General features: G+C 44.3%; 2 protein-coding genes across 2 annotated transcripts in view; both read right to left on the bottom strand.

The window, feature by feature from the left end:
- The window catches only part of Itga1 (integrin subunit alpha 1), a 138,096-nt gene extending 122,391 nt beyond the window's left edge, over window positions 1–15,705 (bottom strand). The window contains exon 1 of the mRNA XM_075976033.1: window positions 15,573–15,705. Coding sequence (XP_075832148.1) covers window positions 15,573–15,633 — 61 coding nt within the window. The 5' untranslated portion in view covers window positions 15,634–15,705. The remainder of the gene's footprint in view (window positions 1–15,572) is intronic.
- Window positions 2,685–15,705, bottom strand: Pelo (pelota mRNA surveillance and ribosome rescue factor). Its single transcript, XM_075976034.1, has 3 exons — window positions 15,573–15,705; window positions 3,546–4,359; window positions 2,685–3,264 (listed from the first exon to the last, which is right to left on the bottom strand). The coding sequence occupies exons 2-3, from the start codon at window positions 4,269–4,271 to the stop codon at window positions 2,833–2,835; spliced, it is 1,158 nt and encodes a 385-aa protein (XP_075832149.1). The 5' UTR covers window positions 4,272–4,359; window positions 15,573–15,705; the 3' UTR covers window positions 2,685–2,832.
- Window positions 15,706–16,116: the final 411 nt, after the last annotated feature.

Below are 16,116 nucleotides of genomic sequence, written 5' to 3'. Positions count from 1 at the left end.
CGTCAATGTGATAAATTATTTCTCCTTCCAAGTCAGCTTCTCTTACCTCCTGTTTGAACTGTTGCTTCATCCTAGCACTAGGAGAATCTGAAATTTATCTCTAGAGTCTACTTTTTTAACTCTGAAAATAATCCTGCAGCCCAGGTCACATCCTTACATCCCGACTGTAGGCTGCGCTGCATGGTCACGGCTTTCATGCCTCTCCTTTCTTTACTACAAACCCTTCTGAGCAGTCTTCCTGTTTACACTCTTGCCTCTTCCTGTCCGTCCCAGATGGAGCTGAGCGGTGGCTATTTGTAAAACAGTTCACTTCCATCTGTCTGCTTGGCTCCCTTTCTGGTGGATCCAGACTCCTTCCTGCGACACGTCTGTGCTGAGCACACCTGCCTGCCCTTCAGTTGCCCCACGTCTCAAGGTCTCAAGTTTCTTCTCTCTCTCTCTCTCTCTTTGTTTTTTCAAGACAGGGTTATTCTGTGGCTTTGGAGCCTGTCCTGGAACTAGCTCTTGTAGACCAGGTCAGTCTCGAACTCACAGAGATCCCCCTGCCTCTGCCTCGCGAGTGCTGGGATTAAAGGTGTGCATCACCACATCTAAGGTTAAGGTGCTGCTGTTCGTCCTAATGACCAGCAGGCAAAATTTCCCAAAACTTAAGTTCCACTCTGAATTTTAGAAAAGCCAATGATAATTAATATAGTTTTAAATTCAATTTGCTTTTATCTTTATTTTTGTATTGCTCCTATGGTATAGTACGAATTATACTTTGGACAGAAACATAAAATGTGAATTTAAAAAAAGGAGGATTCTGTGGGTGGTGGTGGTGTACGCCTTTGATCCTAGCACTCAGGAGGTAGGAGGATCTCTTGAGTTCAAGTCCAGCTTGTTCTAGAGAGTAAGTCCCAGGACATCGAGGGCTACACAAAGTAACTCTGTCTCAATAATAATAATAATAATAATAATAATAATAATAATAATAATAATAATTAATTAATTAAAAAACTAAGTGTTACATTTCCTATATACTTTATATACATAAAAACTGGCATTTACTTAGAGGTCTTATAGCCACATCAGAATATTCTGTTGAACTTAAATCTGGAAACCCAGTCTGACTTCCTAATTCTGCTTGGAAAGGCTATCTCTGACATTTGTATCAGATTTTATTTCACACAGTAATCACCTGTAGACGCTGCAACAAGCTGGGGCTGGCTCCGAGCAAAGCATTGGATTCAAGGTTCTAACAAGTCTGCAACAAGTAAGCTCGGAATCAACCTCTCATGCAAATACCAAGTTCCGAATCAGGTTCTCGGCCCTGAAGCCTACGGCAACCACCCTGGTGACTTTTCTTTAAGACACAGCCCCATCTATCCTTGAACTCAGAGACCCACCTGCCTCTGCCAAGCTGCCAAGATTAAAAGCACAGGCTACCACGCCAAGCTTATCTCAGTAATTGGCAGAAAAGAAGGACTTCTCACCCACTTCCAGGGGTGAAAGGCTGTTTAATTGCTCTGGGCTGCAGCTTAGGCACTAAGGGTTCCCAACGAAAAGCTACTGCCGTGCAATGTGAACTTTTGCTCTAAAAATGTACTCACAGGTTTATTAGACTTCATTTTAGTACTAGAGATATTACAGAAGTAATTTATGTACTGAGACCAGGATTCATTACCAACCAGGCTCTAAATTTAAGACTGTAATGACTTCCTCTCTGTATTCCTATTAAGTTATTTTACAAGTCTTAATATTAAAGCTAATTATTAAGATGAAATGACAACCTGAGTTTTTAGAAGGTAGATATAGATCATGATCGTACCAGTTCTTAGCATCATAGGAAAAATCTAAACAAGTTAACAAGTTTATTGAACTTATTATAACCCCAAACGTGTTATACCACAAAGCCCACAGATTAACAATAACTTTATATGACGTAGGCATCGCTGATCCAGACTGCAGAAAGAATTCCTAATCACGTGCTAAACTGAGCTTTGTCAAAGATGAAGTCGCAATTCCCTATCTCTGAAGCTCCCAATCTAAGGCACACACATATATAGTAAAAACAGTCTTAGTGGTAATCTGCATAAATTCTGTATCTACAGTTAGAAGGGCAAGACTACAACTTCCACATAGTTATCCAAGGTACTCAACTCCCTGAACATGCTTTTCTTCACGTATGACATGGACCAGTATGAATGAGAGAGCACACACTAACGCCACAGGCACCACATAAAGTGTAACGCTGGCCAAGTCACAGTAAATAAAGCTCTCGGCAAACGGAAGAACGTGGCAGGGTTTCAGTGTAAAGAGCTGAAGTCCAGGTTGGAGAGGTGCCCAGAGATGCAGGAAGTGAACCACAGGCTCTCATCTCAGCTTTAAGGTCCTGAGACTATGTTGGGAACCCTTGGTAGAGCAGACCTCCACTGCCTGAAAATAAATGTTTGTCTGCAAAAAATATGATTAGAACAAACACAGAGCAACAAGAGTTTTAGAAACGACTAGTTCAACAAACCTCTAAAAGAAAATAGTATCTCAGACTTGGCTTTATTTATGGTTTGGCTACCACTTAAGTAGTATAGTCAAATTTTGAAAAATAAACTAGAAAGAAGTGAGAAAAGAATCATTAAATGAAATGAAAAACTGTCATTTAGAATCAAACCCAAACGATAGTAATCAGAAAACACAATGCTTGGATGTTCTTTTCTTTTGGTTTATTTAATTTGAATACATGTCCTAGTGTGTCCAACACACAGGAAATCCCAGCCCGATCAACAAGTGTGGCTCTTGCACCTGTCAAGCGATGCTGAGAAGTAACGGAGCAGAAGCAACTATTAAATGTCAGTCTTAATCCTCTTCAGAACTGGAATCGTCCTCCTGGTCAGAGAGTTCCGGCACAGGGAAGCGGAGAATGGCAGCTACTCCCGTCAGCTGGCCAAGCTGTTCCCCAGACACATGGAGACTGGAGAATATCCGAACCGTGCCTGCATTGTCTTTCACGCTGTCCACCAGCCTGACGTACCGGCTGCGGGTGGCCACATCCTGATGCCGGAAGAGCTCATCGCTGATGAGCAAGGTGTCGATCGCCAAGGCTTCGTTGGCCCTCTCCACCTGCTTGAGTCCATAGAAAGCACGGTCAGGCTCGTGCTGCAACATTTTATAGAAGTCATCCAAGGCTTTCACTTCCCCAGCAGCTTTCGTGTCTGAAAGGCGGCTAGCTACGGTGGGGTCACAAAGGGCCTCCTTCAGGGAGTACTTGTGTCCAGAAGAGGCGTGTACCTAGAATCACAATGATGAAAGACAAAGAAACGTTGAAAGCATCCATTAATCAGCCCACATGGCATAAGTCAAAAGCATGAATAAGCGTTACCTATTTAAGGACTTTAGCAAAGGTTACCTTAGGAAGGTGCTAGCCACTAAACCGATCTCTTTGCTAATTCGATTTTCATCCCAGCTGAACCAAGTTTTAAGCCTTCTGCTCCTCCCAGTTCTAAAACAGCAGGAACCACTCATAGCAATCCCTCTGCCCACTCTTAACTATCTCTGAGTAAGAGTTTTACCTGAAGGAATTTGGAGCGGTTTTCCAGGAGCGTCTTGTTGTCTGTCTTCACCGCCTGTTGAAACATGTAGTCACAGAACTGCTCTCGTACAAATCCCGGGCTGGCCACCAGAACACACTTTACAACGTCAAAGTTGATGTGGCGCTGGATGGCCTGGACCACCTGTTCATAGAACCTCTCCAGGGCCCGGTCATGCTGGGAACAGTTGCCTTTCCGCTTCCTGGGGATGTTCACCTCCACCTTGGCACGGGTGAGGGTCATACTGGGTGTGACTAGGCAGACGTGGGCGAGGCCCTCCTGCATGACAACAGCTGCCACATCAGCACTCCAGGCTGGGTCACAAGCCTGCTCGATGCGCTCCAGAACCACACTGTCCCACTGTTTCTTGGCCAGGGTGAACTGGCGGTTGGGCTCCAGTTCGATGGTGTGGTAAGCCCCCATCTTCACGTACTCATTCTCTTGGATATTGGTCCCCTTGACTCGCAGCTGGCAGGCTTGGGAGTCAAAGTCTATGGCCTCCACGCAAAGGGTGAGGGTGGTGCGGACACGGTTGCTCCCCACGCTGCCCGTGGAGGACTCGGTCTGGACCTTGCGGATGGTGGAGGCGCGCAGGCTGTCGCCCACCTGCACTAGATTGTAGGTGTGCCACATGTCCTCGGGCTCCTCGGGGACCAGGGTGACCTGCCCCGCACTGTCCTTCTCGATGTCCTTCCTCACAAGCTTCATGACCTTGCCTGGGGCTCACTTCAGAACGGGAAGCGCGGAGGGGGTCCCCAGGAGAGACTCAGGGTGCGGGGCGGGGGTATGGTCTAGGCTGGGAAGGGGACAGGAAAAAAACACTACCTCTGACTCTTGCAGCCCAGGACAGAGCTTTCTGCCACGCTTTTCCCTGTTTCCGAGCGCCGATCCACGCTGCGCGGCAGATTCCCCCCCACGATGAACACACACGACCCGGTACTTTCAGTCACCGGCCCCGCGCAAGTGGCTGACGCGGCGATCGCGCATGCGCAGCCCGCCTCCCGGCGCACGTTTGTCGTCCCGACAAGAGAGGCGGGGCCTTCGGTTTGCGCGCCTACGCAGGCGCAGTAGACGGAAAGGCGCACCCTCCGAAAGTCAAGGGAGGCGCTTAGCGGCTCTGCCACTTTTACAGTGAAGCTGAGCTCGGATTTGTAGAGTTTTCCCACGCATTTCTGTGTCCGAGAAATTGCGGAGCATGTGAGTGCTAGCATATGTATTTAAACTGAGTTTGTCATTTTGCACCTCCTTCCTTGATAGGGAGCCAGCTTCAAAACTTACGTAAAAGTGAAAAGCCTCCTCAAAAGTGCACTTAGTTTCCAAAGTCCAAACTCTACCCGATCTTGCTCATTCCTTTCCCGCGCTCAGACGTGACGCATGCTACTTGGCACTGGGATTTCCAGAAGCAGTTTCTAAGAACTAGTCGTGTTCAGTCTGGCCTCAGCCACATGCCCAGCTGTTTTCGGCGCCTAGTGACCCTGTTTGCACGACTCAGTTAACCCAGATGTTAAAGGACAGAGCCCAGAGAAAGCAGAAACTATGCGTGGAATGTACCCCTGGTGGACCTCTATGTGGCTTGACCTGATATCCTGGGAATCCCAGAATCCCAGAATTGGCAGGCAGTAGTCTCTGAGGCGCTCAGTGTGGGAGCTGGGCTGCAATAGATTAGCACTGATCTCCCCTGCCAACGACTGGGCAAAAGCTGAGGCTATGGGAAGTTGAGATAAACCGATCTACTAATTATGACCACCCCTAAAGAAGAAGCCACAGAATTGGTTGTAAAGAAAAAGAAACTTTTTATATTCCCCCTTTCCCCCCTCTTGGTGATGGAAATGCCTCTTTCTTGAGACTGAAGACATTGGGAAGCAGAGAAGTCGGGAATATACTCTCACTGCGTTTTGTGTAAGGATCTTAAAGCAGAGCTCTCCAGCCTTAATTGAGGAGACGAGGTTAAAGGGGGGGGGGGGGATGCATTTATGTTAGCTGATATCAGCTCTCTTTTTTAGAGGTTGGCACTTCCAAGATTCCAGATTAAGTTAGCACCTTTACTTGTTTGTATCCTGTCTCTGTCTCCCCGTCTCTGTTCTGTCTATCTCTCATTCCTGTTTTCCCCTTCCCATCTTCCGGTCACAGAGTCCCTCAGTCATAATGCCTTCTTCCTCCAAAGCCCCCAGCCCTTACAAGACACTGGGCCCACTAGATCCAGAAAGTGGCTTCATAGGCTCCTAATGAATGAATGGATTTCATTGACCTGCAATCAAGTTTTGAAAACTTGGCGAGCACTTTCCCCCACTTTTCTTATCTTTTCATATGCCGAAAATGCTACCCTAATTGTTAGAAAGGTAAATGAAACTATGGGGAAGTTGACAAATATCTTCAAGAGACTATAACTGGCCTTCAGATTGAGGCCTAATTAACTTCACACCCTGTTCCGCCAACCAGCTATCTGTCTTTTCTATATCTAACCATCTGTGCACACATACGTTACATGCTGTTATCGCCCACCACCTTCTTTAGCTGACACCTTTACCAGTTCACTATGGACAGCCTGGGAGTCAGCCTGGAAGGACTGAAATACATTGACCCCCCCTCCCCCCACCTCAACATTTGTTAAATCTTAAACTCATTATATTCTTTGCACACAGTTTTATATCTACTCAGTGAGTCATTGTTATGTTTGGGAAATCTTTAAAAACATGCGTGCATTTATTTCTAATTTGACACACAGAAACCCTATAACAACTTCACTTCCTATTTCTTGATTCCTCTAAGTGGTAAGGCAGACATCTTTGAACTGATTATTTTTTTTTCAAGGTGGAGTCTCATGTAGAAGAACATGGCCTCTAACCAGGTATATAGTAAAGGATAACCTTGAATTTCTGATCTTCCTGCCTTCACCCCTGAATGCTGGGATTAGCGGCCTGCGCCAGCTATATTCCCAGGCTTTTATGAGGCTCAAACCTGAAGCTATGGAAGAGTTCTGCCTACTGAGCTAGATCCCCAGCCCTAGACTACCTTTTAAAATGTCATAAAATGTCAGTGTCCTTGGTGTTTGAGCACATCACAGTATTTCTTAAAGACGTAGTTTGGTCTGAAACATTCTGCAACAGCTAGAATGGCTAGGAACTTTCTGTTTGTTTTTGTTTTCTTACTTGAACTTAGTGTTGAGTGATCAGATACCCCCTCCAGTATTTTATGTTACCCTTAGTACATTTTAAAATGAATAATGATACCATTATTTTAAGTTACTTGGGGTCCCAATTCCTAATTTCAATCACAAGTCCTTTTCAAGGTGAAGTGCTCTGTCTGTAAATGTTGCACTCTGGTTTTGAGGCACATTTTGTTTTGCAAGGAGAAAAACCTTCATTTCCAGTGTGTCCTAGGAATCTTTATACAGTACCTGTTCATCCTGTGGTCAGTACTTCCTATCTCATGTGGTTTCATGTACCTATCTGGAAGGAGCAGCTGAAATAGCTCATCCTAAAACTGCATCCATTTCAATTTGATCGCATGATCTGGCCTTTTTGAACTCTGAACTGAGGATGTTTTCTTTCGTGTATCCTTCCATGGTCCTGGCAAAGTCCTTTGTCTGCACTGTCATGTGCAATGGTAAGCTAGTCAGGGGTAAAGTGTGAGAACCGTACTAACGTTCCAGATGCGCTTTAACACTCCGATATCGTTATCAAATGTATTTCATGTCACATAAACATGACTGTCAGAAACTACTATGGTTATAGGTGGTTTTATTTCCTCAAGAATCAAAACCTCAAGGAAAAAAGACCATGATGTAGTCTCGCTGCTTGAAGCTGTCATTTGTGCTTATTGACTTTTGAAAACAGAAACCTTCACATGAATTTTTCTAATTACATCTCATTTTCCCATCATGTTCATATTAATCTTTCCAGAAGAAAAAAGTCACGATGGCGCCATCAAACAACTTGAGTCTGTTGTTTCTGGGCGGATTGGGCTGGATGTCCAGAGAGCTAAAGCTCTCTGCCCTTCACTTGTTTCCACTGTGACATGTGGCCCCCTCAGTCTACTGGAAACTCAATTTCTTCTACTTGAAGACTGAGGGAACGGAAGTCAGTTGTTTCAGCTATAGTTGTAAAGGTTATGCTGGGTCAACTTAAGGAAACTAACACCAATGATATTTGTTTTCAATCTCGTACACTCGCTTAAATCCGACTCTTTCTGAAACCCAATTTAGTGATTTGGGGATGAGGGGTTGTGCACCAAGAAATGGTGTGAACTGGGCCCACAAGACAGTGAGATGACTCTAAAGGTACCCACTGCCAAACCTGAGCTGGGTGCCCAGGCAGGAGAGAAATGACTATGGGTAGCTGTCCTCTAACCTCCACGTCCACTCTGTGGCACACTAGAGCTCCCCCATACATATACACACAAAATACATAGATGACAAAGAGGTCTAAAAGCACAAAGATTGGTAGACTTAGGAGGCATTTTTAAGCTGGAGTTTGCCAATGTTAGTCTCTAGGCATTTCTGGGTTTTTTTTTTTCACTTTATATTAAAAACAGATTGTTCCTCTTCTCATATTGACAGTCTTGATGCTCTAACAGGAAAATGCTCGCTGGTCGATTGTAGCGTTCTGTAAACAAGGCACTCTGGTAAATCTCTAAGAATGCTTAGCTCGAAGCTAGAAATCAGATTCCCATGGAAGTAAGTGTAAGGATGAATCTGAACAGGATCGCTTCAGGAGTTAACTGTCATGGGAGTATTCCCTGTCCGGGTTGTGTGCAGTTATGTACCACAGCACATTTCCTATCTGTGCTAGCGAATGCAGTGCTTCATGTGCCTCCTTGTTTGCTGAGCGGGGACAGTTCCTGTTAAAATAATATGCAAGGAATGGATTGTATGACGGCAACAAGGATTCTAGGCTCTTGAAGGGTGAATATTGTGCTTAAAGACCTTGTGCAGAGGCAGGCGGATCTCTGTGAGTTCGAGACCAGCCTGGTCTACAAGGGCTAGTTCCAGGACAGGCTCCAAAGCTACAGAGAAACCCTGTCTTGAAAAAAAAAAACAGAGTTTGTGCTTAGCACTCATTCCTTTTTATTTATATAGATTTGTGGGAGGAGGTGTTGTTTGTGGTTTTGTTTCCCTTTCTGGTAAAACTTACTTTGCTAACCCCCCCCCCCCCAGGAGTATATCCCAGCATTACCTCTCTGTGCCTATTGTGTCTTCCAGACCACTGAAGGGCACAGCCCACCTTCTTTATTCCCCAGCACAAGTGGTGAACGTGTGTTGATAAACTTTCCTGGCACACACAAAAAAGTGAGTGACTGTTCCCTAATTTAGAGTTTTTTAACTTGACCATCATTGAAATCTTAAATGTAAGAAATTGATTTGCATTTGATGCTGTTGCTAACAACATACATAAGACTACACTTAGGGCAAACATCTATAAACCTATTTCAGTTTTACAGATATCAGCACTGACATGGGAAAACAGTGATTTTAAACACATCTTCCTGAACAAAGTGTTACAATATTTTAAAGTAATAAGGGACAGTTAAATTTATTATACATGGTTTAAAATGTGACCTTTACAGCACACATAAGCAGTGAGAGCTCTGGTTATGAATATCTGGGGACAAATGTTATTTTTAAAAAAAGAAAATATGCCAACTTTAGGCTGTACAAAGGCTCCTTGGTGACCTCTACAAGCAAAATGTGTGACAGGGAGGGCTGCTCAGCTAATTATAGGGGAAAGGAGACAGGGAAAAGTGGAAAGTCCTTATAAAAGAAATTTCTTATACTCACTATTTAAGGTTTCTTTTGACTACAAATGCCGACGTGGCAAAGTCAAATGTCTGGTGCCGACCCGCCACCCACCCCACCATCCCCCACTGCCACCTCTGTGTGCTAGTGTGTGCTAGTGTGTGCATGGGAATGTGTGTCTCTCTGTTTGTATGTGTCTGTGTAATACAGGAATAGTCTGCCAAAAATAACATAATAAAATGTTTTTGCAGCTAAAAGTCTATAGTTAGTGAAATAATTTTCAGAATACATTTAACTCGTATTACGGCGGTGTCGGGAGTTCAGTCATCCTCAGCTACAGAGTAAAGTCTCAGACTCATCTGCTCTACATGGGATCTCCTACACACAAAACGTAATTTATAATAAAATATGAAAACCATCTGAGTCTTCTGACCTAATGCAATTTAGATGCTCTATTAAAAATTAAGATTTGTCATTTATTTCAGCAGATCTCCCATAAGTCACCCAGGAATATGTGGATTCATTCCTGATATTTAAATGATCATTTTCCATTTATCCAGGGAGATCTTAATGTTTATAGAAGTCAGGTTGTTGGAGAAAACAGGTTCTGGGTACACATTTCTATTTCTCTTAAAACTTTACTGACAGTTCCAGGACAGGTTCCAAAGCAACAGAGACACCCTGTCTCAAAAAAAAAAAAAAAAAGTTACTGGAAGAAAAAAACCAAGTAACACATAGCTGACTTTTTAAGTCACAGAAAAGATCAGATTACAAATGGGTCCTTCATACATGCCCAGCGCCATCACTCAGGAGCATGCCGGGAAGTCCACAGTCAGCCACCACTGGAGCCATTGATCCCCAGTGCTTTCTCCCCTTCCTCCCAAAGGTAGCTGTCCCCAGGCAGCTCTGTTTGGGAGAAATGGTGAGGCTGCAAATGCCAGAGGGGCAATCATGCCTTCATCATATACAAGATTGGCAGAGACAAAAACTGAGAAGAGGGAGCACCCCAGTGTTGTCTTAGTGTCTTTGAAACCTTAAGGTCCAGTTTTCATGTTTGATTTTCCTTTGCTGATTTTGTTTGGGAAGGGGGTTGTTTTGTTTTGAGAGAGGGTCTCACTATGTAGCCCTGGCTGTCTTGGAACACAGCATATAAACTAGCCAGGCATTGAGTTTCTAGAAATCGACTTGCTTCTGCCTTCTAACTGATGGAACAGAGGCACGAGCTACCATGGTCAAACAAGATGCTGTCTGCACATGGACAGAGAAATGCGACAGAGATGGCCCCAGCAACACCTGTGTGTTGGGTGTCATCTTCCCATGTGCCATTGTCTTTGTCATTTCAACATTTCTCTAATAGGATGTTGGTGACAACCTAGCAAACTACAAACTGATTGTTTCAGTGCTCACATTGTCTAGTGCGACATCACATGATGTAGTCTTCATTGGTGGATGGGTGAGAAATGACATAAAGAAGGGAGGACATGACTATTCCTAAGGATAGTGGAGGAGAAAGTGAGGCCATATGAGGAGGAGAGGCGGGGAGAGCCAGCAATCCAAGAGGCCATGAGGGTAAAGAGTAGACAAAAGGGCCAGGTAACCAAAATGGCTGCATTATATAGGGGAGGGTATCTAGGAGAAGGCAGATTGGGCTGCAGAAGTTTAGGGTAGAGGGCAGGGTATGCCAGCCATACACTGTAACAAGTAAGGAATTGAGGGATGTTGGGAGGACCTGGAAGCCATTTTAATATGTTAAATGGTTAGCCATTTATCCCAAATTTGAGACCTAACAGTAGTATTATTCATTATGGTCAAATATGGCCAAGAATATACTTAAAGGGGCTGGCTCATCTTTTAAGTAGTTTAAAAGTTTATCTATAGTCCATTATTTTAATTTACCAAGAAAAAAGTATCAATTAGTCTTAGATACTAAGGGTAAAACATACACAGTATTTACAGAGCATACAAGCTGGAAGACAGCTACCTATTTCATTATCATGTCGTATGGTGTGGGGTTATATAGAAACAAAGGTGCTGGAGCACGCTGGCGTCTGCGGAAGTGCAGATCATCAGTGAGTCACTTGGGAATCACGTTTGCATGGGAGTTAAGGATCTATAGCAGAGGGAGCAACTGCTCACGTAAAGGCCCAGAGGCAACTTCAGAAGGGTTGGCTCACAGATGTCTGAAAGGAGTTCAGCAACCTTGAGGAAAGGAATATATTCATCTCATTTGCCTCTCTTGGGACTTTGCTGTCCTTGTTTTGAGAATGAATACAGTTCTGCAGTCACAGACAGCCCTGAACAGGCTGTCTATTCTGACTTTAGCACTGTGGGCAACGGTTCCAAAACATCTTTGATCCCAGTTGCTCAGCATGAACTCACATACGCGATTTTGTGCTTCCTGTATTGGAAGAGCAGTTATGAAGAATAGGGTTTGGATTCTAAGTCTCGGAAAACGTATCATACAACTAATTTATTCTATTAACAGTAGAACAGCATGTCACACCATGGTGGACACGAAGCAGTGGCCTTGGGGACAAAATAGAGTCCCCAAGGACTCCTCTCTAAGAACTTCCTTCCTGTAACCACAGAGCAGATTCCACCACCTCTCAATAATTTGTTCAGATTTCACATCCATCTCTTGATCAAATCATTAAGTTAGAACCTCCGTGATCTAATCCTCTCTTGAAAACATAACCCTGAGACAGTCGAGAGGTAGGTTTTACTTATCTTAATATTAACCATCAACATTCACATCAAGACCAACTAGAACAAAACAAACTTGTTTGGTATATATATTTTTTCCTCTCATTGCCTTGTAACTAAACAAATAAACAACTCCTAGTGAATTCATTGTTGCCTTTGTATCCATCACTGAATAAGAGAAATGTCCCCCCCGTTTGGTATCTCCGGCTGATGCATGGCTGCCACTGGGGTTCATTCATTTGCTTTGGATCAGTGACTGCCTCCCCGTGTTCAGCCACCTCCTCACCGGACTTCACTGTGAATAGGAAATGCTGGCATGGGAAAGAAGGCTCAGAAGATGACCCATGCTTCTAGGGAGGAATGGCCTCCACCAGGTGTGCTTCTAGATCCTGGTATGAATGAACTGAGGTGGAAGTAATCTTGTTTAGATTCCACTTAAGGGAGAGTACTATTGTTTAATTTTACTATACACCAACGATCATGGAAATAACACTTGTTTCATGACCTAGATATGGCCTTACTCAAGTATTCTAGCTGTCTGAATTTGCATTTGACTCATGGAGTTGAGAGCAAGAGGAAAATGAGCTTGCATTTCGGCTCTGTTTGCAGCAGGAAACTTGAGGTCAGAGGTGCAAATTGAAGTCATTTGTAACGTATTAGCTGTGAGACTTTGGCCGAGTGCATTTAACCTTAGTATTTTTTTTTTGCTGTTTTTCATCTTCAAAATATGGAAGATGTGTATGCAAACTTTTACGTTTTTAGATTAGGATAAAACATTACAAAGCTCTTGGCCCAGGGCCTTTTGTGTAGTAAGTTCCAGTGTTAATCTGTGCTAGTTATTGTAATCATCTCTCTGAAGGGCAGAATCTAACCATTTGGGTATTTCCAGTGATCGCAATGGGCAAGATATTACATGGAGAAGGAGAGAAGGTATATTTTATTTCCTCTATTTCTTCTTGGCTGGGTTTCAACTTTGATCCAGTTGCTATCTCCCTGGATCCAGCGCTTTGATACAGCGGCCTCCTTCCAGTATTCAGGTTCCTCAAGACTTCTTTTCAGGTCTCCTGTTTCAAGTGATTTCTATCTACCTTGCTTATCCCAGGTGTCCTGCCTTTGTTGGTTCCCTAAGGCCTCCTTCAGGTGGTCTGTTTTTGGAGCTCCCTTCAGTTAAACCCTCCGTGTTCACCATATATTACACTGGGACTCAGACATATCTAAAACAGTGAAAATGACTTTATTTAGGTATAAATGAGAACAATTTTTGGCAAATCATTTAATGTATGTTGGAAGAAACTAACCCAAGTAGTTGTAAATCCTTGGGAATTCATTCAGAATGGTGGTGGTTTGTTATGATCTATGCATAGCTTTGAAAGCCGGAGAGAGTTTGTTTAGATGGCAGTGGGTAGTGGGAAGGAAGGGTGGGTTCTTTTGTAGATGCATAAAACAACAAGATCATATCGACAGTGGCAAGAAGAACAAGAGGATTGTGAGCAGTGTAAGGAAATGTGGCTGGATGTAATGGATGCGTTGTGCTAGGGTTGGGAAAGGCAGAATAATAGTGGCCGCCAAAGATGTCGTTGCCCTACTCCATGAATGCTGAGTATGTTACCTTAGATTAAAAAAAATGGATTTGACAGATGTAATTGAACAGGGATCTGGAGAGAGGTACCAGATGGATACAGGGACCCTGGGCAGGTAGACTTGGAGAAGACGTGACCTTGAAGGAGTCAGAGAGGAAGACTAGAAAACCACTCTAGGCCCTTCACAGGAAATGCCTTAGGAGGGACCTTGATTTTATCACAGTGTGACTTAAAACCTACAGAACTGTAAAACAATAAATATTTCATATTTCGGTTTAAGCCAATAAATCAATGGCAACTTGTTGCAGCAGTAATAGGAAAGGAATATAGGATTCTGATTGGGGCAATTGGTTGAGAATTTTGTATTTTATCTGAGTCAACCATGAACTACCTCACAGGGTCTACTTAAAATAGATACAGAGGATTAGAAGTTGGGAAACAACATAAGCTCTCTAATATCATACACAAGTGGGTGTGTCCGTAAGACACCAGATTAAATGCAGTTCTGTAAATTGCTGAGAGGTTTCCAAGTATGAGCAATTGATAAGAGAAAAGTCAGACCTGAGATCTTTAATGCCATCGTGTGAAATGGACATAAATACACTACTCATAAGGAACCTGTCCTCCCTGGGTCAACAGTGCTCTGAATATTATACACACGATAAAACCTGAACATCCTTTAGACATATCTACCGCCTTTTCTCCTTTAATTCTCAAACAGCCATGAACTTGTAACTCTGTCATCCCCGCCCCTCTTGGAAAACTGTCATTCTTTAGAGAATACACAGACCTCACTTCTGCAGGGACCGAATGTTTGGTAAAGAAAAGAAAGAAAGATACAGCTTGAGTAATTGGTAAACAACTCAAATTTTGCAAAACAACAAGATCCAATCTCTGAAAGCAGGGATTGGAAAAGAAGCCCAGGTCAAGCTTGCAACAAGGGTCACAGCCACAGCTAGTAGGTGGAGCTATTCCCTGGTCTGTAGTGCTCTTCAGAAGTTACCACTGCTTGGATTACTGGACTTTTCCTGAGGAGTGGGAAACGTGTGGATGGAAAAGTCCATAGCTCATTATTAATTTCCCTCCACTGCTTCACTGGGAGAAAGGACGGGATTGCTGATGATCTATTCTTAAGTGAACCTAAGGGTTCTCAGTGGTTAGTCACCCAGTGCTGGGTTAGCTGACCCGGTGATTAACAGCCAAATGTGAAATTAACTAGTTAAGCATGCCAACAATGAAAACATCAAACAACTGAATATCATGGCTTGTTAAAGACAACCAGCAATTAAAGGGCTAACAAGGTGATAATCTGTTGCTTCTAGCACCTCCCCCCACCACCGGCTCAGTTTCACCTCCCCAACTGGAAACTACTACAAAGGTTGTGACCCCAGCTACTGCTGCCATTTGGACAATCCAAACGTCTCCCAGTTTCTCGCAATTGGATCTAACACTGCATTTCGACCATACTAAGTCTTCTGAAAACACACTTTGTATTTGAAAGACTGCATTGTGATAATTGGATACTAAACGTTCCGATTTCAAAGTTTTCGGTCTCTTAGGAGCTAATGTAGAAACGTCACATTGAGACAAGAAGTAGTTTTGCCTGTCTTTCCTTGTTCTGTAGCAAAAAGGGTCCTAAGTTTTAAACAGGAAGAACATGCTATAAAGCCCGCTTCTGAGCGACCCTAGGGCAACAACATAGCACACTAGTCAGGCATCCCCGGTTACTCTCCTTTCCAAAAGTTCAAGTACTTAAAACACAGCTCACAACATACAAACAACTTTAATTCGAAAAGCCTCTTGTACTTGGAAAGTTCTCGGCACTGCCTCCCTCAGTCTCCAGCTGGCCACAGGCGCTTCCTTCAGTACTGTGACCTGGCCGGTCTACCTGAGAGCCTGTCCTGTCTGATCCTCTGTTCCGTGCGTCATCACCCCTTAGGCGAGCCCCAACCAAGCCCAACTAGAGATGATCAGGAAAGCAGGGTCGCTCACCGGTGAGGAGCCAGCAGCAGGCTACAGTGACCTCTAGGCTGGCAGGGCGCCTGGGGACCATGGCTGGAGTCGCCGCAGTACCCTTGACGTGCTGGTTCCAGGGCAGGAGCTGGCAGGAGCTGGCAGGACCGGTCGCTGGTGAGTTGCACTCTGGGTCACTTGGGCGGTCTCTGCGGGTGTCCAGTGGTGGCCCCAGCGGCTGCAGCGCCGAAGAGTCGCCGAGGAGCGATTTCCTGTGTTTTGGTCGAATGCCTCTAAGCCTGCTCCACGCTTTTCACATCCCAGACCGATTGCCACATCTCCCGCCCCTTAGCGCGCTGGTTCTCTGAAATCTCACTGGCAGCCTCCCAGGCTCTATCCGAGACATGGACAAATAAAGCCAACTTCGCGGGATGGTGTTTAGGCTAAAGTCCACGGGCAGCAGCAAAGCAAACCTTAAAGGGACATCTGCCTTACACTAAGAGGGCGATCTTGCTTCAAGTACCAAATCCTTAAGGTGGTGGGGAGGGCGGGACTGGACTTTCAGGAGGGTGTCGCTAGCCTA

This window comes from Microtus pennsylvanicus, chromosome 6 (genome assembly GCF_037038515.1).
Source record: "Microtus pennsylvanicus isolate mMicPen1 chromosome 6, mMicPen1.hap1, whole genome shotgun sequence".
In the NCBI taxonomy this organism is placed as follows: domain Eukaryota; kingdom Metazoa; phylum Chordata; class Mammalia; order Rodentia; family Cricetidae; genus Microtus; species Microtus pennsylvanicus.
This window is presented reverse-complemented; position numbering and strand designations above follow the sequence as displayed.

What these genes read in the sequence shown, in the direction of transcription:
- Pelo (XM_075976034.1), bottom strand. Translation starts at nt 4,271, where the DNA reads ATGAAGCTTGTGAGGAAGGACATCGAGAAGGACAGTGCGGGGCAGGTC. An exon ending in ACCGCTCCAAATTCCTTCAG is followed by an intron (nt 3,265 to 3,545) that starts GTAAAACTCTTA and finishes TTGTGATTCTAG; the next exon opens with GTACACGCCTCTTCTGGACA.